Raw genomic sequence first — 26,466 nt, 5'->3', positions numbered from 1 at the left:
AACTTAAAGACAGAAATCTATGGGATAAATTTAACAACGCGGGCTGATCCTCATTACGGACCCGATGAGGTCGACGAGGAAGGGAAATAGCGTATCCCAGGACATGACACCAGATCTAACCCTGGTCACTAATGACATCACTGTCAAATGGTGCAGCACCGGGGAAGACCTAGGTAGCGATCATAGGTTTCTAGAGATCGTAGTTGAGAATGGCCTACCAGTAATCAATAAGAAGAGAGTTGATTCTACAAAATGGGATGCCTTTAGAAGTATCAGGTCGGGACAGGACCCGATATGCGATATGAACGATTGGCGCGAAGGGGTTATTCAATCTGTTCAGGACGCTACCGAAGAGATTGAATATGAAGGTGATCAAGAAGTCTTCGATAGATATTCGTGAGATTATGGAAGAAAAAAAAACGTTAGAGCAAAAGATCAGCCAGAAAAAATGGTGACAGGAGTCTCCGAAAACAACTTGCAACATTGAACAAAGAAATTGGGGAGCATGCACTGAAACTTACCAAACAAAATTGGGGTAACATTTGCGATCAACTGGATAAGAAAATTAGCTGTGCTGGAACATGGCAGCTACTCCGATATCTAATAGATCCACAGAAAACAGTCGGAGGCTCGACAGCAGCTTCAAAACCTCGCGCATAATTATGAAAGTCTGACAGAAAAATTGATAGCCGAGGTTAGGGGTCGATGCCTCAGCTGTTCTGGAGTTGAGGATCTCCCTGACTATGTGGGCTTGGAAAACTTTACCTTGATCAAACCTGTCGGCATGCGATGTCATGGTACAGCTTAAGGAGTAGGTTATCAATAAAAAGACTGTTGCTACTACGGTCATTATGAGACTGGACGTCGCCAAAGGTTTTGATAATGAAACGTGTAGACATACTTGAGAACCTTAGTGCGCTAAATATTGGCGTCAAGACATATAATTACGTAAGGGACTTCCTCTCCATGCAACCATCAGCCTGGGTGGACAGTCACTCGAAAACATTGAATTAGGGAACAGAGGGACGCCGCAAGGGTCCGTATTCTCTCCAATCCTGTTTATTTAGCAATTATTTGGCTCCCAGGGCAGCTGGATTGAACCACAAACCTGCATCACACCATATATGCGGACGATTTGACGCTGTAAGTGAACACTGGGAGTGATGGACAAAGTGAAAGATGTCACCAGCTGCCTAACATATAGAGCGGAAGTTACGAGATCTCCTGCCTCACATATATAGCGGAACTTACGGGATCTCCTCGCACCTCCGAGCTTGCTTCGACATAAATCTCCGGGGCAGCGACCTGTCAGTGCGCGTCCTTGACTATGGGCCGCAGCACAACCAGCCGAGAGTATAAAAAGGCAGACCGCAACACACCCGCGGCAGTGCGCTCTGGGAAGATTTCAGTCTTCCGGGCCTCTCTCGCGGCCACTCGCTCTGGGAAAGTGTCTGTTTTTCACCAAGCCCACGATCAACTAATCGTTTCTTCTCACCTTATACAGCCGCCGCTACCGATCAACTCTGCGACTACGACACCTCATCGAACAATAAAGTCGTGAGAATTCCTTTTTGCCACAGACTGTCGGTTAACTGAATATTGTTTTCGCCATTGTTTGATCGGGCTTAGTATTTTACGCTGTGTTTTCTGCGTAACTCCTGCCCCTACTTACTATATCTGGGATACTTGCTTTGTTATCTTTATAGTCTTCTTTTATCGCAGTGTTTTGTTCATTGTCAGTTTTCCCTCTTGTCATTTACAGCGTCGTCTTTTATCCCTATTGTGTCGCGGCGTTTTCTTTTTTTTTTTTATTATTATTATGCAGTATAATTTGGGCTATTATCAATAAATATCCAGTTGTTTGTAAAAAAAAAAAAGCAACTTTCTTGGGCTTATTGCTCAATCACACACCGACACACGAACTTCACGGGTTGAAAGGCCTAATTTTTAACTGTGTTCTCAAACTCATACAGGGACGACGGGTAACCGTAAAGGGGATCCCGCGCCTCTGTTGACCGTAAAGGCGGGGGGTTTTGACAAGAGCGGAGTTCAGAGGGCCATAGATATAATAGAGAAATATCTCGAGTCGATTGCTTTAAAATGCTCGGCAGAAAAATCAAGAGGCACTTTATCTGTCATCTCAAACAAGGAAAAGGAACACGTACTCCCCTTGCAAGGGTTATGATATTGTTTAACGAGTGATTGGCAATGTCAGTCCTACCGTGACAGTATTAGAGTTCCATGGCTGAACATACAAGCAGCTGGTAAAAACACTGAAATTATAATGGGACTTGGAGTACCAGCCAGTGTGCCGGCTACATGAGCGCATCTTTGATAAGCATGCGGGGATGAAGGAGGCAAACCCTTTGAGATTGGTTCAGGCTTTCGTCATAAACCGTGTGCTATACGCTGCCCCCTATCTCAAACTGACCAAAGCAGAAAAAGACAAAATTGAAATCATAATCAGAAAAGGAATCAAAACCGCACTAGGTCTTCCTCCCAACACTTTAATGGTAAAGCTTCTAAGGCTGGGCGTCTCGAACACTCTGAATGAGCTCATAGAAGCCGCTACGGTGTCGCCGCATCAAAAACTTTTAAAAAGCAAAACTGGAAGAAAAATCATGGAGCGCCTTGGGTTCGAACCCTCGGAGTGTTCAAAGAGGACAGAGAACTTACCCAGAGCAACTAGGGATATCGTCAAAATTCCATCGCTGCCAAAGAACATGCATCCGATATTTCACGAAGGTAGACGCAAAGATATGGATGTGGCCCTAAACACGTCGACGCTGACGAATACTATAGCAAGGCAGCACACAAAGCGGCAGTGGCTCGTGGGAGTGGAGACCTGGTCTCGTGCTGCACCGTTAAAAACACGAGTTCAACTCAGGCAGAAGAGTTTGGCATTGCTCTAGTAATAATGCAAAAGGGCACAAAAGTGATAGTGACTCTAAGGCAGCTATTAGGAATTACGATATGGGCAGAATCTCCGCTGCAGCCGCCAAAAATTCTGAAAGAAGCGCAAGTGCCAGCAAAGTAAATCGCACTGGTCTGGTACCCGGCTCATCAGGGCCTTGAGGGGAACGAGAAGGCGCACGCGACCGCCCGAGGGCTCACTTGCCGGACGATCGCCGTTGACGCGCCGCCTTCAGGCGAGGAACCACTCCCTTCTGGTGACGAACTAAGAAAATAAACTGAAATCATTTCTCATTACAAGTTCCGTCGTAAAATCTATCAAGCAGCGGATAAACAGCTCAGCAGAAAAGAAGAAATCACGGTGAGGAAATTGCAAACAGGGATGTTTCGAAACGCTCAATTTTACAGTAAATGGCATCCGGCATTCTTTAATCCTAGCTGTACTCACTGCAACAGCATAGCAGATCTAGCACACATGGTCTGGACCTGCCCATCCTATAACGATCGGAATAGAAATGTAGAATCCTGTCTCTCCTGGTCCGGGGATCGAACCTCCGTTCCAAGGTAGTTGCTCTATACAAACTGAGCTACCAGGGCGGTCAGCTGGTAGGCGAGAACGAATTTGTTAATAACTCGAAGTGGGAATAGTGTTGGTCGAATGTTTAGCGGAATAGCCCAAGGTGAGTATATTTGAAATAAGGGAGTAATTACTCATTACCGTCCACCTAAGCGCAGCCAAGCGGCTACAAAGGAAAGCTATACAGCTTTCTCAGAAACTTCGTAGTTGAATAAAAATTCGTCCTAGACTGGGGATCGAATGTTCCCCTAAATGTTCCCTACCCCTGTTCGCCTAAATTCCCCTAAATATTCTATCAATACTAATCTTAAGAAGTCGGGCAAAGGCGAATTTCACGTGAAATGCCGTATTTTCTAATCTCTTGCGTGTTATTAAAACTGAATAAAAGTACTCGAAATTCGGCATCCTTGCTCCTTCAGTCAAAATAAAAACTCACCAATGAGCTATCAGTATAAAATCACCGTTACATCCCCTTGCGAGATTTTTTTGTTCATGTTTTAAAATTAGTCCTCACTGAACACTTAACGAAAACGTTAATGTAGAAAAATGCCAGTGGGTCGCCAGGCGATGTTGTTCACTTCAGAACTATGCAAAACCCCTCGACTCGGAGTACAGTGCCGTTTTCGGCTTCTATAGTGCGGAATTCACGAGACTGTGCACTAAACGAATTGCAACAGGAGCAGGAGCGGGAGACGAATTTATTTCCCTGGGCTGCGTTCTTCGATATCCACTTCAAAATCGCGTGTAAAGTATGGTCCACTTCAATAGGCGCCAGCAGGCGGTTGCACAAGCATGAGAATGACTAGCAGATCTGCAGGGGAGAACGAGTGGAAGTGGTCATTCAGTTGCTTCACCTGAAGAGAGAGACAGGCAAGTCAGGTGAATTAAGACAAAGGTAATACCTCAGTAAGTTATATTGGCCGTCTAATGCCGCTAGGAACCAATCGCTGATTACATTACCGGCCCACGTCGTACATTACCGGCCCATGTCGGGCCCTTGCGAGCAAACTACAGAGATTTCATTTAATGCTTCGGGCGTCCTTCGCGATCGACTTCAACTGCACATTCGCATTTCGTTGCAGAAGAACGACATTATTAAAGAGACCACCTAAGAGGACAAAGCTAAGCCAATGGACAAGACGATCCAGTGAAGGAGATAAGCCCTACGCACATGATGAAAACAAATTCGATTCACTCATACACTACAGGGTAGGATTGTTACTCGTTTCCCGTTATTTTTTCAAAATTCTTCCCTTTGTGCAACGTTCAGAGACGTGTTTCGGCAGAACGGGAGAGCATCAGGTTCCTGTGCTCCATTTGTTGTTGTTGTTGTTCTTATATCTTCTTCACAGCTACAAAAAGCACATATTTCAAATAGGCATTTAAGGGACAGCGCATCGAAAAAACAGGAACGCGAAATACAGGTAGAGAAACACGAGCTATTGACTCCTGCGTTTCGCGCCTTTTCAGGCTCCGCTACACTTTTCTTTGCTAACAAAAGGCAAGTCAAGTAGCCCTTGGATGCAGCATTGCCCAGACTCCTTTTCATTTTTCGGTCCTACTTTATTATAGAGAGCATAATACACTATAGAATATGTTATAAATGACCCACATTACGGAGAAGCAGAAAATGCCCATTTGTTGTGATGCGAACTATTGTAAAAGATAATATATGGTCGTCCGCTCTCCATCTGACGGGCTCAAGTTCTGCCCCCCCCAGTCGTTGCTAATAAAGATGAACTTGACGAGCAATATCTGCCTTCCCTGGCCCAAGAAAGGCGCTTACTGGCCGCAAAGAGGAAATTACCAAATTTGTTTGCAGAACTAAAAGAAAAATAAATGGTCGCAAAATTCGAAAGTACTGAGGAAATCGAAAGGGATCATATCAAAAAGTTTCGGTGGTGGACATTTGCATTAGTTTCTAGCGAAGTAGTAGCAAGCAATGGTGACTGCTCGCTAGAAATACAAATGACAACGTTCATGTCAAAAGGCCGTCGCTCGCTGAAGGTTCTATGGCAGGATGCATTCTCTGGAGCAATCAGTGAAACTGGGGTACGCGTGACTTACTGAGAATACTGCTATTTGCATGCATACAATTCACCTTACTGCACCCTAAAAGAACAATGGGCATCAGTGTCGCCTGCATTTGCCTCTCATTTCCCGTCCTGAACATCGCACCTCTTCAATGTTTCCTGCGATGTAGAGAACGGCCGCAGCAGCGAGGTCGTTCAATCCCCTTCTCAGGGCCAAATGATAGGTGCTTATGCAGGAGCTTGGATTCAGGTTTTCCTTAAGCATAGAGATGCAGCAGTCACGCACCTTCCGTACCTGTGTTGTTAAAATGGAAAGAATAAAAGTTACTTTCGACGCTGTTTACAAGCACATTCCATTGAAAAACAATCTTCAAATCTCTGGGCTGCCGTTGGAGTGTGAATGATTTTGGTTTATTCCCCTAAATCATATTTTTAATGAAGACCTTGTATTTTATATACTTGAAATGGTGTGGATTGTAGCGGCTTAGAACTAGGTTCGAACTAAGTTCTCCAGCATTCCTATTCTATACTGCGCCTCTCGCGGGGCAAGAATAATGTTATCCACAACCAAATTGAAGGCAAGATTCGCAGCCTACGCGCAGTGGCACCGTGAAAACTGCAGTCCTGCGTGTACTCCCAGAACCAATGCGTTTATTACAGCTTACAATGTTCAACTTTCAACAGATAGGTATCATCTTTGGAAATCGGATTATGAAGGGTGTCTGAGGTTCGTGACTATAGAAAACTGGGCCAGTTGCATTGGACTCATCTTAAAGCAGCCCAAACACAAGACGAAACGGAACAGGAGTTGACACGAGCGCTTTTTAACAGCTGAATTGTTTTATTCCTAGAACTGTGGTTATATAGGAACCAAACACAACAAATAAAACAAAACCAGACTCGTGATAAAACCGCGAAGCCCTTATAAAAACCGTACGCGTGTGCAAAGTAAGAAGTAAACACTTCAACACAACTAACAAAACTAGCAAACTCCCACGTGGCAAGCTTCCGCTAACACCTGATCGCCAAATATTCACCGAGAGCGCGAATCTCTTTTTCTACAAGATTAACGGAAGGTGTAGCTATAATTACGCACGTGTGTAACCCTTTACTCATCAGAAACGCCTCGACCAGCTCTTTGCATATCCGATCTGGGTGACTGCATAAGATATTGGTCCTGTCCCCAATGGGGTTTTAGGGTTTTCTTGGCAGGAAATACTGGAGTGGGTTGCCATTACCTTCTCCAGTGAATCACATTTTGTCAGAACTCTCTGCCGTGACCTGTCTATCTTGGGTGGCCCTACACAGCAGAGCTCACGACTTCATCGAGTTTCGCAAGCCCCTCCGCCACGACAAGGCAGTGATCCATAACCCGTGCTATGGTCTTTCCAGTTGTGATGTATGGATGCGAGAGTTGGACTGTGAAAAAGGCTGACCGCCGAAGAATTGACGCGTTTGAATTGTGGTGCTGGCGAAGACTCTTAAGAGTTCCTTGGACTGCCAGAAGATCAAATCAGTCGATGTTGTCGACCATAAACCCTGACTGCTCATTGGAGGGTCAAATTCTAAAGTTAAAGCTCAGCTACTTTGGTCATCTGATGAGAAGAGAGGAGTCGCTGGAGAAAGATTTGATGTTGGGAAAGGTTGAGGGTCGCCGGAGAAGGGGTAGGCAGCGAACGCGATGGTTAGATGGCATTCTCGAGGCATTGCAGATGAAGCTATGTGATGTTAAGAAGATAGTGAGAGACCGGAAAGCGTGGCGTGACATGGTCCATAGGGTCACGAAGAGTCGGACACGACTGAACGCCTGAACTGAACCCCAATGGGAGAAACAATCTTTACACTTCCGGCAGTGCGCGCCAAGGTTGGATGAAACAGCTCCTTTTACTGATCTGCGGTGTTCAAACAAGCGCTCATTAATACATCTGCCTGTATGGGAAATGTATGATTTACCGCACGAAAGCGGGATGGAATACACCACAGCGGTGTCGCAGTCGACGAGCTGTTTTCTGTACGATACCGTGCACTTAATCCTCGCCTGGGCACCTTGGGAATCCAGCTTCCTCCGTACTACACTGCAGATGCTGCCCAGCCCATTTTTAGCTGTGAAAACAACTTTTACCCCGTATCTCGCTCCAACCTTTTTCAACCTGTGTGAAATTCCGTGTACGTACGCAATCGCCATTGTTCTTGTCTGCCCTCTATCTTTATCAGACTCTTCTGCAAGATTTATGGTCCTAGCCAGTATCCTTTCCGATACATGTGCCAAAGCAACAACTGGAAACCCATCGTCTCTTAGCCTCTCAACTTGTCCCTGGAAGCTGGCGTCAACACTATGGGAGCACGATTTCAACAATGAAGCCTTCAGGCAGGAAGTCGCTATGCCTGCCTTTACCAACTTTGAATGTCCTGAATTGTATGAGCTGCTTAGCTGTTCTTGGGTTATACTCCCAACACATGCCTGTCTCATGGCACATGTCCTTCAAATTAAGGAACTGTATAGAACCTGTACAGTCAGTATCGGAAAGGACACTGACTAGGGGCAAAATTCTTGCAAAACAATCTGATAAATATAGAGGGCAGGCAAGAACAATGGGGATTGCGTACGTGCACGGAATTTCACACCGGTTGAAAAAGGTTGGAGCGAGATACGGGGTAAAAGTAGTTTTTATAGCTAAAAATAAGCTGGGCATCATCTGCAGTGCAGTACGGAGGAAGCTGGATTCCTGAGGTGCCCGCGAGGAATAAGTGCACTGTAGCGCACAGAAAATCGCTCGTCGACTGCGACACCGCTATGGTGTATTCCATTCCGCTTTCGTACGGTAAACCATACATTGCCCAGACAGGCAGATGTATTAATGAGCGCTTGTTTGAACACCGCGGATAAGTAAAAGCAGCTGTTTCATCTAACCTTGCCGCGCACTGCCGGAAGTGTAAAGATTGTTTCCCCCATTTGGACAGGACCAATATCTTGTTCAGTCACCCAGATCGGATATGCAAAGAGCTGGTCGAGGCGTTTCTGATAAGTAAAGAGTTAGACACGTGCGTAGCTACACCTTCCGTTAATCTTGTAGAAAAAGAGATTCGCACTCTCGATTAATATTTGGCGACCAGGTGTTAGCGGATGTTTGTCATGTGGGAGTTAGCAAGTTTTGTTAGTTCTGTACAAGTGTTTAATCCTCACTTTGGACATGCGTACAGTTTTTAAAAGGACTTCGCGGTTTTATCACGAGTCTGGTTTCGATATATTTGTTGTGTTTAGTTCCTATATAACTACCTTTATGGGAATAAAAAAAAAAAATCAGTTGTTAGAAAGCGCTCGTGTTGTTTCCAGTTCCTTTTAGTCTTGTGTTTCGCGCTGCTTTAAGATGAGTCTGTAGTTCTTGTTGCCGACGTGACCATGGGCACCTATAAGCGTGCCCTACCTTGAATAAAAATAAGAACAATGTACCTTATTCGCAATAATACAACAATATGTTTAATATATTAATTAGGCCAATGCGAAATCATTAGTAGCCTGAACATCGTCGTTTGGGTAGTGAGAGGTTTCTTGAAAGCTCTTGCAAACAAATATATAGATGCGTCATGTGGCTGCACAATTGAAATTATTCATGTATTTCCCTTCAATGTTCGATGTCAGGTATGCGGCTAATATAAACTAAGAAAAACGCAGTGATAACAATGGTGGCGATGTCGTCGATTCCGCAGTATCTCGGAGACAAATTCTGCCTGGTTTTATCTTCATCCTGAATGAGTGGAATAAAGGTCTGTATTTAGCCAGGGATATGCTGTCAAGATCATCCTTTCAAAGGATACCCCGCCGGGGTGGCGCAGTGGTTACGGCGCTCGACTACTGTTCCCAAGGACGCGGGATCGAATCCCGGCCTCGGCGGCCAGTTTTCGACGGAGGCGAAAAGCAAGGCGCCCGTGTGCTGTGCGATGTCAGTGCACGTTAAAGATCCCCAGGTGGTCGAAATTTCCGGAGTCCTCCACTACGGCGTCTCTCATAGCCTGAGTAGCTTTGGGACGTTAAACCCCACAAATCAAATCATCCTTTCAAAGGATTTCTATAGGCTGACGCTGATTAACTCTTTTGAGAGAACACAAGCATACCAGCAACATTAAAGTCACCTTTCTTAAGACATTCCTACTGCCTCGTAGGTCTCTTTTAACTGTTCATAGACTGTACAGCTTGCTTTTCTCGCATTCTCATGGGTGACGTCTTAAGCGTGCTTTGAAGTCTAAACCGCAATCGTTACCTGCACGATAACGTCTCGGGACACCAAATCGTGCCGTTAGTTTGCGTGGTCTAGCTTCACTTGATGACCACACCAGAGTGTTGAGCCTGTGATCTTACCTGTGTCCTCCCACATACTCACATAGAAGATCATCTTACGCGCTGTTTCGAAAACACAAGATGAACGGTGAATCAACTCAGTGCGCTCGTTTTCACCTCGCTGTAACCCACTGCTGTACTGGAGTAGGTTCTTGAGATGCACAAGATATCTGAAGGTCAACCATTCGCACTTCCCGGTCTGCACATATATTTCCTGTGCAGTGGACCTGTGCCCCGGACATCGATGAACCAATATCGAACACTAAGAGCCACGTGTAAACAATACATCTTTAGCTATCGCCAAGCCTTAACGATGAGGCCTCAAGTGACAACGACGCACATGTGTCAGCAGCTGCTCATCGACAACAAGATACTAGTCTTCGTATCCCTGATGCTGGCTGCCTTCGTGCCGCGAAACTTCGTATGATCTGTTTTATCCGTTTACTTGGTTTATCCCTTATCGTAGAAATTCAGTACGTAATGTGAAATATTTCACTCAGTTTTGTACAGTTTCAGCAGTTAAATCCTGTGTGTTTCGCTTTAATACAGGAATTAGGCGCCCAGAACAAAAGCCAAACAGATCTCTCAGAGGAAATTTGAGCACATTAAGACCGCAGGCACAACCCGCTCTAGCAGCCTCACTGCTCGATTACAGCGTGTAGTTGTTAGTTTTTATATGAAACAGTGAATTTAAGCCACATAATTTTAGAGATTGAGTAGCTAGCTCAGGTTTAGTCACAGCTATTTCGTCTAGTGTCACCCTAGTGAGCTATGATGTTACTATATATTCAGCTAGTTCTTTTGCTCAATCTGCTATAATATTGAGACGTTAATTTTCGATGGGAGAGTACCAGTTTTGTTGGGATCATGTGGCTTTGGCATCTGCTCCTACTCTCAGACAATACGGCGTGGTAAGTTACAGCGATGACAATGCTGCTGTTAGTTTTTTCTGCAGTAATTCTTACGTCGCCGTGTACCCATGCAATATTTGAAACCAACCACACCTGGTCGCTTGTGGTACTTTGGAGTCAAAGACAGCACTACTCGGCTACAACGCTAGACCAAAGTTTAATGACACCCGGTTTTGGTCTTTCATCCAATGGCATCGACCTCTCCTATGACATCGCAGTCAGCGGCATTGCGTCTTTTATCGTGCCCCTAAAATCAATCAGAGGAGGAGGAAATCTGTGAACCGCAACGACATTGGAACAGGCTGATGACATTGGATGCTTCTCAAAATATATTGCGGCGTGTTTTCATGTTGTATCCGCACTCAGCTCTCTTAGTGTGTAAGTCGCATCTAACAAGTCTAGGCATAGCTTTGGGACAGTGTTAGCTTTACTGCACTGCCATTTTTCTGTTATCCTCTGCTCTCGTCGTCCCAAACACAAGACGTTGATCGCAAATCAATGATCGAATTCGTGTCGGTTGTAGATTGATCAGCCTTGGAAGCTACCTATCTGCAGCACCCTGCGACCTATTATGCTGCCCATCAATTGGCCCCGTTTCGGCGGTAGGGCATGATGAGTGCGCAAGTGGGTTCTGCTTCAACAGTCCGGAACTCACGTTGTAAGTTTTGGCCATGTCCAGCACGTGGTCGACGTTGTGCTGCCCGATGCGTCCGTGGAGCGGCTCGTCGTAGGCGACGTCTACGAGGAGCTGAAGCATGTCGCTGCTAAGGTCCGGCAACACCACGCGGATGGATGGCTTCCACTCCATCTCCTCCTGGTCCCGCTTTTTCACCCTTGGTTACGACGAATATGTCGTTGCAGCCCGTGAAACTGCAAAGGTACGAGTCGACGAGAGACGCGTAGAAAACTCAGCAGTTCTTGCAGGAAACTCAGGAAGCATTCAGCAGAGCACGAAATTCTCGATAAAAAAAAATCAAAGGATATCGCGGACAGGTCAAGGCTCAATAATGTTTCGGTACGTAAGCTCGTGCACAAAATTTGAAGATATATTCATTGGATATAAATTTTAGATGCCCTCCAAAGCAACACATTAGTTTTCTGCATTCTTCTTCCCATTAAACGCATACATATACTTAATTCTAAACGCACTTCAAAGCAACTATTTTGTTACCAGCTAAACGTTTCGCAGCCGTACCCTAGCGATGGTCTGCCATAATAGCAACGTCGCTACTATTCCTTTATCATTCGACTTCTCACTCAGTCTGCTAACCTGCCGTGAAGGGAGCGAATGTCGGAAGCTGGCGCCCTAGGTGCAGACATAAGGAGAGGAAAAAAAGGTAGATATTACAATTGTCTCTGGGAAGCGAATTAACAGCCCGGGGACGTACTGGGCACGTGTGTCCAAACACCGCGGATTGCAACTTATAATGCATGTAGTAACCTTATATTACATTCAAATAGGCTGATTAATGTAGAGAGATCAGTCCATCAAAAAAATTACATGCTTCACAACTTATGTGAAATCACGATATAATGCTTTAAGATCGTACGGTTGCTCTTCCATTCGAGCCACGAAGTGACGAACTTATGGAATCATCGAATATCTGCACCAGCATGAGAACAGCCATTACCGTTATCCTTATTTGAACCCACACATTGTCGCTTGTGGTGCATGCAGTTTAAAGGCTTCACCACTCGGCTGCAGCTCAGAACCAATGTTAAATGACGCTCAGATCGGAGCCGGACCTATATCCAATGACATTTACCCGTCTTAGGACATCGCAGTCAGCCGCCTTGCACTTTTCACCGTGAGCGTGAATATTTATAACAAAGTCCGTACATCTCGTTGGGTATGCAATACATCCGTCGTCTTGATAGAGCTCAAAAATACGCTCGGAAAGCCAGTCAATAGAGTACCTCACACCATATATTGAGCTCGGATGATATTTGTAGTAGAACCAAAGCAAAATCTGTCGAAGGTAGAGAGGCACGCACATGATGGTGATAGCGACTTGGCGATGTGAAGCGCTTGAAGCTGCCAACAGCACTCGGTTGACTGACGAGAGATAGAAAATAAATAAACTGCAATGTATTTGGAGCAAGCAAGCAGTGCTCGTAAGCTGTCAATTCGCATGTTCTTGTAAAACATGGAGTCTTCTGGTGCTGTCGTGTTAACCGCGTAGGGAAAAGTACTCTGATTTTTTTCCTTGCTAACGCAAGGGTGCATAAAAAAAAATCATTTCACGTCAAAAAATAAAAAAAAAAAATCTGGAAAACGAGAGGCGCTCTGCTCACGTTTCGCTCCATCGTGAATTTAAACCTAGCTGCGACATAAAGGTAATAAAACACAAAGTAGCAACATTGATTTCGGCCTTTTACGTGAAAGTGTCACCGACAGTGAAGATTTCCCTTACAGAGTCTATATGAGGAGTGAATGTCTGAACTGCAGCCGATCCCTAAGCCACCTCAATATAGACTGCGTGATTAACGGTGAATGATGGTGTCCATAACAGAAGGTGAAAGTGAATGTTAAATACACTAAGTCCATTAGGAAACAACTCTATCTTGTCCCATAGTTGGCACCTAATCTGTTAGTTACTGAACGCATAACCTACACTGAATGAATTGTGAATAACGGACATTAAACTTGTCGAAAAAAAGTTTGAGAACGCGTCTGTCCCCGAATACTAATTGGGCACATGATTTCATTATTGGAAGCAAATTATTTGAATAGCGGACACTAGCATGTATGCGACAATTATTGACTGCTTAACGGATCACTAAAAGGCACAAAATGTTTTCCTCCCTAACGTGAAGGGGCCAGTGCGCATGTTCCTTCACAGGGAGCTATATATTTTTTTTTTTGTTATTGAACGCTTAACCAACACAAAAACAGTCATCGGTTTGTCAAATGATGCATCTGCTATTTCCGGCTCAACAAAAGCGCGCGGTTCCAAAAGGCGCTACGTGTTTGCCATACCAATGCGGAAAGAAAAGTGAATTTGCGATTAAACTTCGCAAAATAAGTTACCGGACTCTGAGCCAACTTGACTTCCGCTGCCGTTGTAAATGATGGACTCAATGTTTGCATTATGTGATGCGTACGGTATAGCATGTGTGCTTCCTCACGGGGCTCAAAATAACCATTAATACATGGGTAACAGACCTAACGGATGCTGAGCAAATAATGAGGAAATAATGTGACCGCTGTTGAACACCAGGCGCTACTCTACACGCGTGAATAACGGACGTTATAGCGTAATAACTGCAACAACCTGTGTCGGGTAAATAACGTGTTACGGACGCATTGCGAGAAGAAATTTTAGCAAGAAGAGAGTGGTAGCTCACCTGTGTGCCATGAGAAAGAGGTGCGCCCGAACCTCTTCCCCATCCGCAGCCACAAAAACGAGGTCGCAGTCCTTGCCGGTCTTCCTCTGCTCTCTCGTGGAGGGCATGAGACGGGAAGCGGCTTCTGGCGGTAACTCCGTCAGCCAGCCTTTGTTACTGAAGAGCAACTTCGATTCAAACGTCATTGTGATAACGCTTTCTGCGTCGGTGGCAGCGTTGGCGCCGTCTGTAGCCATGGCAGGGGAACTCATCCTGGGTAGTGGTGCCCAGCGCTTGCGAGGGAAGGGGGGGGGGGGGGGGGGGGGGGGGAGGCAGCAGGGCAGTGAGCGACCGAGAGAGCGTCCGCCACCAGAGGCGTCAGGCCGATTTGAAGCCCCAGCTTTGACACCAAGCATGGCAACTGAAATTAGGGCGCGAGCTGCGTGGCGCGCTTGCCATCGGCGGCGTTGACAATTGTGATGTCTTCCTTGATACTCATGCTGCTGAGGTCATTCCTCGTCTCTCTTCCATGTTAATAGGATTTCCTTGTGTGTTTCCTAATTCAGCATTGTTCCTGGTGCGGAACGAAATTTTATTAGATTGGCCAACTTTTTTTTTATTTAAAAGCCCCCTTGTTTCCCTTTTCGATAGTCTGCACTGAGGCAATAAACAACATTGCAAAGAAATGACTTAGTTAAAATTTTGGTTGAGTCATAAGGCAAGAAGATAATACTTTCGTATTAACGCTAGAAAAACTTCAGTTGACTATAAATGAGTGCAGAACTATCCTGTTTGCAAGGATCACCAGGCCTGACCGTTTAAACAGGTTGGCATGCATAGTGTCCTTTTTTCTTCTATGATGTTTTAACTCACTTCGCGACTGTCATCTTCAAACATAGAGTTTCTTACCTTACCTAGGGGGAAAGCTGGGCTGCCGTCTATGGGAGTTTACATGGAGTTTCCAGACGGCCAGTTCAGCCACCATGGGCGCTCAAAGCATCATGGGCCGGAGAGCTACCGAGTGCAGAACTACAACTTTTTGCCGAAACTAATGCAAAGATAAACATTGTTCTACCGTAAATAATGTCCTAAGATTGAATATTGTGACTATAAATTGCAAAGAGAGAGAGAAACAGCATGTCAGTGTGATATTTATCCAATATAAGCGATCGCTCTTTCTCCTATTGGCTTAGTTTTAAGCAGCACAAATACCAATATTTCGCACCTAATAGGCGAAATTTGAAACAGAAAAACGTTATAAAAATATTTATGGTTGTGCAATCACTTAAGGAAGTTTTTAGTGGCATTTCAGGAAACAAAAACTATTTATTGGCGACGTCTGCTTCTGCGCCTTCGCTACTATGGCTTTCGCGGTCTATGTACGCACCTTCAGATGATGATGATGACGAAAAAAGAAACATTGCAGTAACGCCACTCCACGTACCCGAGAAAAACCGACTGTCCCGCAACAAGCAACAAGTAGCACACCGGCCCATGATTCTTAGCGCGCCCATGGTGGCTGAAGTGCAGCGCCCTCAGCTTTCCCTCTAGTTAGTGTAAGGAACTCTATGTCTTCAAATATGCGAAACCAGAAAAAGAAGAAAGTTCGTCCTCTGATATGGTAAAAACGATTCCCGATTTTGGCACATTCACAATTTGAATACGCACCATTAGGCGCCTGCAAAACAATGACATCAAAGTAGCGGACAGGCATTAAGCGGTGTTGGTCAGTTTTTCTACTTTTTGTGTACGAAACCAAAATAGATACACATTTAAATGCAGCAGAACAGACAACAACACAGAATAAACACACAAACGAAGAAGGAGTGCTGCACTCTCAACTGAATTATTGTAGACTCCCAGCGCGCCTTCTTCTCTCTTCACTTCGTCCACCTGCAGCTATCTTCTTCACTTCATCGGCCTGCCGTTATGTGTAGGAAGACTATCTCCTCCTTCAGACCGAATAAAGAAGGCATGTCGACACAACGTACACTGCAATATTTAGTTGTATATGCTTCTAAAACCTCTTCGGTCAAGTTATTCTTTTTGAAAACCTGCACGTAATGAATAGGTCGGCTGAGCTTTTTTTTTCTTCTTCTTTGCCGTGCACCGCACGGTTGATGCCAGACATCCTCGATATCGCCGTAACGATCTCTTTCGTTTTATCATTGACGCATCCGCAAGTATGCCTATTAATATGCATGACTTAGAAATAATATCCGCGGGAAGAGGCGAGTATATATGAGTGCGTGAGCTCCATCGGAGCGTTAATCTTTTTGCGTGGAAAGATGTATTTTTTTTTTTTGCCTAATAGTTGATTTCAATAATTTGAAACTTCGCCTCCTTTTGGCAGGCCTTATTCAAAGTTCATTCGAAATTAGAATGTCCCGTCGTGCACCGCTCCACATCCTTCCTAGCTCGCTCGCGTCACAGTTGCCATTGCAACCGTGACTAGATTGCAGAACTCGGTAATGTGAAAACCTCGCCCCTTCATCGTCAGCTGCGTGAGCGAGAAGCATGCATTATTCTGACAGCGGTGCAGTTCCAGAGTCTGTCGCAATGTTTAGCAGCCGGGGAGGACGGCTATCGCGTACGGTTTCTGAAGTATCAACGACGAGACCAGAAAAAAAAAAATAATAATAAAACCTAAAAATAAAACCCTTTATGTGAAACAATTAGAGTAAAGGAGAATTTCCTGCCTGCTTTTTAGAAGGGGCTCTCTGTCGTGGCAGTTATTTCTTTTCCGCCACTACAGAGCTTCATGCTTGTGGGCACGCGTAGCGCGTATGCCTGCTCGGTTTTGTGCAGATAACTCATGCGCAGGTACTCAATATATCTGCAGCCCCGCATACGGTCAGTATACTCTTACACGTGTTAACTGAAGTAGGATGGACAGTTGGGCGAATTGGTAACATTGCATAGAGGGTGGTACAGCGCGAAGGCACGGAGCACAAAGAAGAGAAGCACAACCGACGAGCTCTTGTCTGTTGTGCTTCCCTTCTTTGTGCTTCGTGTCTTCGCGCTTTACCCTCCACTATGTTTTCACTACAGTGAAGAAAGTAAACACACAATCACTGCAGTGCGCTGCGAAGAAGCAAACCCGCGGCTTCGAGTCCCTGCGTTGCTTTACATACCAGCCACCTCGCCAAACCACTAGAAAAAAAAAAGGAAAAAAAGGAATGCACAAAATCGGTGCTCACCTTACATTAACGCCTATCGCGCCTTTTGACTGAGCCAGCGCGCCTCTGAGGAAAAAAAAATAAAACTTCACGAGATGATGATGATGATGATAACTTTATTTTCCACCAGATAAGGAGGCCCCCAATTCCCGCCCCCGGCACGCAGGCCTAAGGGACGGGAGCAGAGACCTCCGCGATCAGAAGCAGGCAAAGAGGTCTTGGCTCTTCGCGGCTTCTTCCGCCAGGCGGATGGCTTGTAGCTGTGGAGCAGGGACCTCGCTCCGCAGCAGGGCTTCCCAGGCTTCTCTACAATTTATATTTGTTTTAGCCCCTGGGGAGCTAGTACATTCCCAGATTACATGGTCGAGGGTCCCTCTCTCCCCACAGTGCTTGCATTTATCGTTTCTCCTATCTTCCATTTGGACATAATATGCCCAGACCGGGTTTACAAAGTTCCCAGCTTGCAGGCGCCGCCATGCGACTGCCTCCCTATTGTTTAGACTTTTATCCGGTGGTGGCACCAGTCTCCTGCTTAACCTGTAATTTTGAAGAATCTCCGTATAATTTTGCAGACGCTCGTCCATGTTCCGGCAACCGGGCGGCTCCACAGTTACCCGGAAGTAGAGAGCTCGGGCTAACTCGTGGACCGCTTCGTTGCCAGGAACGGACGTGTGTGCAGGGGTCCAAATTAGGCGAATTTTTCTGTTTAGTCGTCTGCTGGCCAGAATCCTTGCCGCTTCCGGCGAGACCCTACCCTTTCCAAAATTCAAAATAGCCGTTTTGCTACCGCTGATTATGAAATTGGCTTGCGTTCCGATGCAAGCGAGCGCTATTGCAACTTCTTCAGCCGTTTCGGTGTTGCGGCTTCTAATGGTGGCGGCTGATACCGGGGCACCTCGGCCGTCGACCACCGAGGCGACCGTCGCCCCCGTTTTGCCACTTGCCGCATCCACGTACGCAACCGACTTGCTGTCCATCGAATCGAAGCGTCTGATTAGTGCTTCTGCTCTCTTCTCCCTTCTCTCTGTGTTGAATATGGGATGCATGTTACGAGGGATGGGGGGAATGATTAGGTTTTCTCGGCAGTCCTGTGGGATACTTGATTTTTCTCGTAGTCCCCTATCTGTCTGCAGGCCTACCATTTCGAGTATAGTTCTGCCCGTGGTCGTTAGACTTAATCTTTCCAGCTGCGAAACTCTGACAGCCTCCGCTATTTCGTCCCAGCTATTGTGCACTCCCATAGAAAGGAGCTTCTCTGTGGATGTAGTAATTGGTAAGCACAGGGCCCTCTTTATGCACCGTCGAATGAGAGAGTCTAACCTCTTCTTCTCCTCCGACCTGATATTTAAGAACGGCGTGGCATAGCTTACGCGACTTATTACGTAAGCTTGGATGAGTTTAAGCAAGCTTCTTTCAGGCCTCGTCCTTTCAACGCGATTCTTCTAAATATTCCAATGGCTTGTGTGGCGAATACCTCTAGCTTTCTGATTGTTCCATCATTATATCCATTTTCCTGAATGAATAGTCCTAAGATTCTGATTTGATATACCTTTGGAACTGGTTTTCCTTCTACTTTAATGTCAAATTCCCAGCTGCGCTAGCATCGGGGTGACTTTGGGTTATAGACGAATAATTCTGATTTTTGCGGCGAGCATGATAGACCCCTACTGGCAGCGTAGTCTACGACAGTGTCCGCCGCCGCCTGCAGGCGCTCCTCAATGCTCGCATCACTACCCTGGTTAACCCAGAGATTGATGTCATCCGCATAAATACTGAAATTTAGCCCCTTTATGCTCCTCAGAGCTTCTGGGAGGCCCCTCATCGCTACGTTGAAAAGGAACGGGGAGAGAACCGAGCCCTGCGGCGTCCCCCTGCTCCCTAACTTCACTGTGGGGGACTGAATGTCTTGAAACTTTATGCAGGCAGTTCTGTTTGACAAGAAGTCCTTGATGTACTCATATGTTCGTTCACCTACTCCGATTTCTTGGAGATAGTGGAGGATCGCTTCGTGTTTAACTTTGTCAAAAGCCTTTGTCAAGTCCAGGCCGAGAATCACTTTGGCGTCTCTAGAACGTGAGTCGATTATATCGTATTTGAGTCGGAGCATCACGTCCTGCGTGCTCAAACCCGGTCGAAAGCCGACCATCTCGTGCGGCCACAGGTCGTGTTTCTCCATAAAGCGCATCAGTCGTGTCTGGACAACATGCTCCATCAATTTTCCCATGCATGAGGTTAGAGAAATAGGTCTTAGATTTTCTAGTTTCGGGGGTTTGCCCGGTTTTGGGATTAGAATTACGTTTGCCGACTTCCACTGCCGAGGCAGGTGCCCTTTAGTCCAAATTTCTTGCATATACTCAGTAAGAGCGCTGATGGATGAAAAAATGGCTATACGAGGTAGAGGGCGAAACTTTTTCTCTGTGCAAAATTGTTCATGTGAAGTAATAAGTTAATTTAGAGATAAAAAATGTCGATTCAACGTCGAACTTGTGCAAAAATGTTGCAAAAGCTTTAATTTCACGCCTCGTAATTGTATTGCAACATCGAAAATAGTCAGCCAAGAGTAAAAGAGGAAAAAGAGTAAAAACAGTAACAGAAGAGAAAAAGCAAAAAAGTAAAAAAGAGTGCATAAAAATAAAAAAAGAAGGAAAAAAGAAGCAAATGAGTGAATAGGCGGCAAATGAATGCAAAAAGTAGCAGGGAAGGCTTTCGTCCGACTTACCGCCACTAACAGACATATATATATATATATATATATATATATATATATATATATATATATATATATATATATATATATATATATATATATATATATATATATATATATATATATATATATATATATATACCATACGAAGAACACATACGAAGAATTTTTCGGGGTTCGTTACAAAACACCCCTGTAGAGCAACACGTACCAACAATCCAGCAACATGTGCTCTATTGTCTCTCCTTTCCTGCACAACACACGCTTCGATCCCTAAGGAACAAGAAAATCCATTTTCGTCTAATGCCGCGCCGGGGTGCCACAGCGGTTACGGCGCCCGACTACTGCGCCCAAGGCAGCGGGATCGAATCCCGGCCTCTTCGGCTGCTTTTCGCTGGAGGCGAAACGTACTGGCGTTCGTGTGCTGTGCGATGTCAGTGCATGGTAAAGGACCCCTGGTGGTCGGGATTTCCGGAGTCCTCCGCTAAAGCGTCTCTCATAGCCTGAGTCGCTTTGGGACGTTGAACCCCAAAAACCAAACCATACCTCCAGCCATGTTTTGCAGGGTTCCTATGCATAACTTGAAAACCATTTTTTTTGTGTGCTCAGGAGCAAATTATATTGTTACAGGTAAGATGCTTTTATTCACAGATAATGGGGGATAAACCAGATGCAGGGTAGGTAGCCAGGCCAACGCCTTTCGTGCTTCGTCAGCCTCTTCCGCTATACCCACACAGCCACTTCTACTTCTTTGAAATCTGTCGCTGCGTGACAGGTAACAATGTCTCCGGTGCTGACGAAGCTCGTCCTCGAGCAAGTCAGGAACACGCTCCGATATCACGTTCCATATTAAGCAAGTCAGTAATACAATTCAGGAACACGTTCTCTACATTCTCTGGTTTCCTAGAGTTCGATCCTGAGACAATCAAAAAGGCCCTTTTTCTATAGCCATGCTTTGACTGGCAGGTTTCCTACGTGGCCTCGTGTCTATGAGACCGACTCAAGCGAGTCGAGTCAGGGCGAGCCGCATGTCCGGCCGAGTCAGCGCGAGCCGTCCGGGTTTACATGAACCCGTTTCTGTCGGGGCATGTTCGTGGCTGCGCCTTTCAGGCGGGAGAGGAGGAAGAGGAGCAATGCGCAGACGAACAGGTCGCGGTCCTGTCTCCTGCTGCTGCCCGACCAGCAATTAGGCATGCTACTATCGCACCGGGTCGGGTCGAGCCCACCTATATACCTACCCCCTGCAGTCGAGTTGACTCGCCCGACTCAACGGTCGTTTAGATGGACGCCCTAACGTATAGGTTAGCTCGACAGGCCGCCTGGACCCGACTTGTCGGGTTCTTGTAAACACCACCTATAATGTAATTAAAAAAAAAAACTATCGTTTCATCCCAGGAGAAAGCTATATTTTTAAGTCGTCTGAGCATCTTTCCCAACACTTTCACCGAAACGATTCTCTTGTGTTGTGTTATAAGGCGTATAGGCAACTCAGGCTCTAATGTGCCAAGCCCGATGTGTAATGTGTTTTCTAGTTGGAGAATCAAAACATTGTTAGGATATTGCAGTATTCTTGGGAGCATTCTTTCTACGAATAAATAAAAACACACGACATTTCGACGAGTGAGTTCTATCTTATAGGAGCATGTGGGGTGGAATGGTTATGCTCAATATAAAACTTTCAAAAATATTCTCTCCGTTTTTCAAGATTTCTACACGAGAATAAAATTTGGTTTAGCGTGAGCTCATGTTCACAGCTTTCAAATGCTAATCTATCTTCTTTCTTGGGATTAAAATTGTGTGTTAGATGTGTCTGTACAATGCGAATGCGACATAGCACGATCGATGAAGCGTTTTTGATGACTACTACTTCCATTCCTCAGAGGTTGAAAATTTTGTTCTCAGTGTTTTGTACAAATTTAATGCGGTACGCTTAATTTTTTTTTTTTTTTTTTTTTTTTAGCAGCGCGGGTAGGTGCAGCTAGCTGATACATCAGCTGTGTTGTTGTCTTCGATTATAACAAGACCAAGCATCCAGCTGAATTTAGTTTGGTGCCCTTGTGTTTTGGCTGTTCTTATACGCAATGAATTATGTTTCGTACCTTGGGCTCTGCTGCATTTTTCGATTGTATCAGACCTTTCAATTCTTCTAGATAATTTCGGCAGCATTCTTACAAAGGATGATGTTTTAATATCCTTTCTGCACACATGCTCCGCTGAGATAATTGGCGGCACAGAAGCATGGCTATCTCACCAAATTTCCAGCAGCAAGTTGGCGCTTACAAGTTTTTTGGTGCTCTTCCGCAAAGACGGAGATAACGACCGAAGCGGCAGCGCTATGATCGCAGTTGAAACGAATATCAACCTTCTCTTGTGCATATTGACACACTTCTTGAGCTTATTTGGGGGTCTTCTTGCTTTCAGCATATCAAATGCATTTTTAGGGCTGGCTATCGTCATCTGATAACGGATTACCCTGAGCTCCTGAATGACGCTCTCCAACAGGTAACATGAAGTTTCGAAAGTGTATCATTGCGGCGATTTCAATTATCCTACTGTCGATTGGTTGTATTTTTCTATTCTATCCCAGAATAATCTGTCCCCTTGCAATGTGTTCACGTTTTTCCACTTCCTTCAGCTGCTTCCCTTTTCACAGCTGGTACAGGAAGCCACACGCGGCAGTCACATCTTAGACTTGCTGTCACCAAATATTCTTGATGCTACTACGCGCGTCCTGGAGGAGATTAACAACCATAGGCTAGTGGACTGTTCCTTAATTTTGTCCCGGAAAATAAATAAATAAATAAATAAATAAATAAATAAATAAATAAATAAATAAATAAATAAATAAATAAATAAGCAAATAAATAAATAAATAAATAAATAAATAAATAAATAAATAAATAAATAAATAAATAAATAAATAAATAAATAAATAAAGGAATTTAAACAATGCGCGAGTATGCTCATGCCGATTTGCCGAATATAAATTATATACATTCTAGTTTTTCCTGCTGGTGTGGACACACCCTTGAAATTCGATCCGCTAAAGAAAATTGGGGCCTATTGCGCGATAGGCCAAAAAACATTGAAGCTACTTGTGCCCTACAATTAAGAATCAGCGCAAGATCGAATAACTCCTGGTTCCCAGCGCGCGTGAGGAGAAGCCCGAACAGACAAAAGAGGGGTTATACAGAAAAGCCACTCAAAACAATTCAGCGTTTGACTAGGAGAGATATAATAACTTTTCCGATCTGCGATTCCGAAAGCCGTGCAAAACTATTTTAGCCGGACTGTACCCCCCCCCCCCCCCCCCCAATATGCCTAAAACCTACCCTAAAAATTCTGGCGCACAGTTAATCCCAAATGTGACCATATTGCGCCTATTCTACCGGACGAACATGGCTGTGCCTTTTCTTCTCCACACGCCGTTGGGGCGTTAAGTGAACTCTTTGTAAAGTTTTTACAGACGAGCTGCCACTTACCAATTCCCATGTACTTCCTCCTTCGTGTACACAGATTAACCTCCCCCATATTGTAAGCTCTGCAAATGGCGTAGCGAAGGCGATTGACAGACTTCCACTTTCCACCAATTCTAGCCCCGATTTCATCACCTCCAAAGTTCTGAAACTATCGTGTCATCAATCATCATTCCTTTCCTTAACTCAGGATGCGTCCCGGATGACTGGAAAGTTGCTCACATCATTCTTATATATAAGGCAGGCGCTCTTTCTGACTCTACTATAACTACAGACCCGTTTCCCTGACATCAATATGCTCGAAACTATTTTAACACATCCTGTTTTCTCACATTATGAACCATTTAAGCCACTGGTGTCGCTAGGAACTGCACAAGAATGCTGAATTGGGCGAACTGGTGCGTTTGCATTTTAGGAAGCGTCGCTACGGTCACTCACATCAATCTCTGTCTCTCTTTCTCACACACAATCACTGCCTCTTTCTAAGGAAATAGGACGAAAACCACATAATGCACTAGGTGAGCCCCGTTGGGGGGTGTATTCACTCACAATTCCCCCTCTGAAGCACCTGGTCTTGCTAACGGTGCCCGACTTTTCTTCTCATTGTTATTCTTCTAGCCAGCGTATTGTGATCAGCCTTGCCATTCCACTGAACAACATGCATTCCGCGCCTTTCTGCGTTTTGAAAGTGGCAGGCGGATGTATGACTGGGCCGGGGAGCGAGAAAGGCACAGGAGATAAATCAGCAAGACAAAGGTCAGCCGGAGAGATACTGCCAGCGGTTATGGCTTGCGAAAGTAGAGTGAACTGCATATACCAAAAAGAAGCGATGGGGCAGCGCGACCGCCGACGAGTGTGGTCTAACACAATCTCGCGCAGGGGTTTGCACACAGGCCTGGACCAATGTTAAAATCATCCGTAAGGTACGTTAAGCACTCCTCACAAAAGAATAATTCGTTCTACGAGAAGATCACACTTGTGCGGCATCCTTTTCGCGTCTTTAAACAATAATCCATTTTGAACAGCTTCAACCCCTTGGGCGCTGAACCCGGTGCGGACGGCATCCCCCGCACCGCCCTCGCGACGCCACTTATTCAAGCTTAAATAATCTACTTCTTGAAAACCAGCTCGGTTTTCGGTATAAAAGATCATGCCGAACCCAGATATTTGAATTAGTTACCAACCTGCACTACGCGCTAAATGTATATCCCTCGACACAGACGTAGTATTGTCCACTTTTCCGAAGCCTTTGATCGTGTTCCTCGCGAATGTTTACTGCTGAAAGTTAAAATTTGTAGCTTGACGATAAAACGCCCAGATCGGTCAATGAATTATTGACTAATCGGTCTCAGTCAGTTAAGATCGATGATTGCATCTCTAATCCTACACGTGCGAAGTCAGGTGTCCCACAAGGAACAGTTCCCGGGCCCCTTTGGTCTTCCTAATTTACATGAATCACATCGCATGTAACATAAGCTCATCAGACCACATCTTTTTTTTTTTTTTCAGACGACTTCATGATTTATAAAAAAAGAAAATATCTAACGCGAACAATGCACACACGCTCCAGTCCGATTTAAGCGCTTTAATTGAATGGTGCCGTACTTGAAAAATGAACATAATAGCAGAAAATAACAACACACTAGATTTTCGCCGGTTCCAGGACCATTACGTTGCATTTACACAAAAAACGATAGAGGTGTTGGATCTGTTTCCTGTATTAAATATCTTGGTGTTCATTTGCATTCGAATCTCTTTTAGAATGCTCACATAAACCATATCACCAGCAAAGCTTTTAGAAAACTTGGTTATGCTAAGGCGTCGTTTACACCTCGCAAATTCTGACACAAGATATTAAGCTTACGCTACACTGATAAGGCCTACCTTAATATATACTTCTGTTATATGCCATCCTCACCAGGGCTCCATTTCTAACCTTCTTGAATCCGTCCAGAACGAGGCCGCAAAGCTCATCAGATCATCATACTCAAGAATTCGGTGCGTATCCTCAATCCAAGAAATTCTCAACCTACCATCGCTCGCTTCCCGAATGAAATTTGCGCGAATATCATTTTTCGATGCATTATATTACAGCAATTCAAAACTTGCTTGCTCCCATCTTCCTGCTCCTCACGCCTCATCTTGCTTTGATCAAGCAATCAAAATCTAGCCAAATTTTGCGCGAACAGAAAATACCAAAATTCACCACTAACGTTGGTAATAAATGAATGAATGATATGCCGCCTAATATCGCTGTTCTGGCAGATTTATCAGCGTTTCAAGCAGCATTGCTAGCTTTTACAGAGGCATTGTAGTTGAATTGTGCGAATTCTGCGGTTTTGTCCTTACCTATATAGACTTTTGTTTCTTGCTTCTTTCGACGTCTTTTCTGCGTCTAAGGCGGTAAGTTAGCAAAGTTACTTTTTTTAACCTTATCCGTTTTTTAGTCTCCTGCCCTCATGATTCGTTTTTGTTGTGTCTGCCATGCACAATGTATGTGCTTTTAAAATGTTGTTTGCTGAAATCGCTTCACATGTTTTTGTTTTCACGGCTCTGTTTATTAAGTTGGAGTGCTATATTTGCCCGCCTATTTCTTCTAGTTTTGTATAAGGATTACTTGTCAAGCCGTTTATTACCCTTCCAAAAACCTCATAACATCATATCTCATATCGTTTGTGTTTTACGCTGCTTTGGATCAGTATCTCTCCCCGCCCATTTTCTGATCTTCTACTGCGCCTTTAGGGTATTTCAAATACATACATACATACATACATACATACATACATACATACATACATACATACATACATACATACATACATACATACATACATACATACATACATACATACATACATACATACGTACGTACGTACGTACGTACGTACGTACGTACGTACGTACATACATACATGCATGCATACATACATACATACATACATACATACATACATACATACATACATACATACATACATACATACATACATACATACATACATACATA

General features: G+C 44.7%; 1 protein-coding gene and 1 pseudogene across 1 annotated transcript; one reads left to right on the top strand and one right to left on the bottom strand.

Annotated features, from left to right (window-relative positions):
- The first annotated feature begins 2,510 nt into the window (after nt 1-2,510).
- LOC146203209 (uncharacterized) lies at nt 2,511-3,481 on the top strand (annotated as a pseudogene).
- A 770-nt stretch (nt 3,482-4,251) lies between these two features.
- On the bottom strand, nt 4,252-14,303 carry LOC146203208 (kelch-like protein 7). The gene is made up of 4 exons (XM_084602972.1): nt 14,119-14,303; nt 11,426-11,603; nt 5,669-5,818; nt 4,252-4,344 (listed from the first exon to the last, which is right to left on the bottom strand). Exons 1-4 carry the CDS (start codon nt 14,301-14,303, stop codon nt 4,252-4,254), a joined length of 606 nt encoding a protein of 201 aa, XP_084459098.1.
- Between the last annotated feature and the right edge of the window lie 12,163 nt (nt 14,304-26,466).

Source organism: Amblyomma maculatum, chromosome 1, assembly GCF_055883805.1.
Source record: "Amblyomma maculatum isolate TAMU_Amacu chromosome 1, ASM5588380v1, whole genome shotgun sequence".
In the NCBI taxonomy this organism is placed as follows: Eukaryota; Metazoa; Arthropoda; class Arachnida; order Ixodida; family Ixodidae; genus Amblyomma; species Amblyomma maculatum.
The sequence above is the reverse complement of the archived record's forward strand: the minus strand, read 5'-3'. Positions and strand labels throughout refer to the sequence as shown.

Excerpts from the sequence above, each read along its gene's own strand:
- LOC146203208 (XM_084602972.1), bottom strand. The coding sequence starts at position 14,303 with ATGACGTTTGAATCGAAGTTGCTCTTCAGTAACAAAGGCTGGCTGACG. Across the intron at positions 5,819-11,425 it reads ACATGGCCAAAACTTACAAC|GTACGGAAGGTGCGTGACTG; the intron begins GTGAGTTCCGGA and ends TTAACAACACAG. Across the intron at positions 4,345-5,668 it reads TCGCAGGAAACATTGAAGAG|GTGAAGCAACTGAATGACCA; the intron begins GTGCGATGTTCA and ends CTCTCTCTTCAG.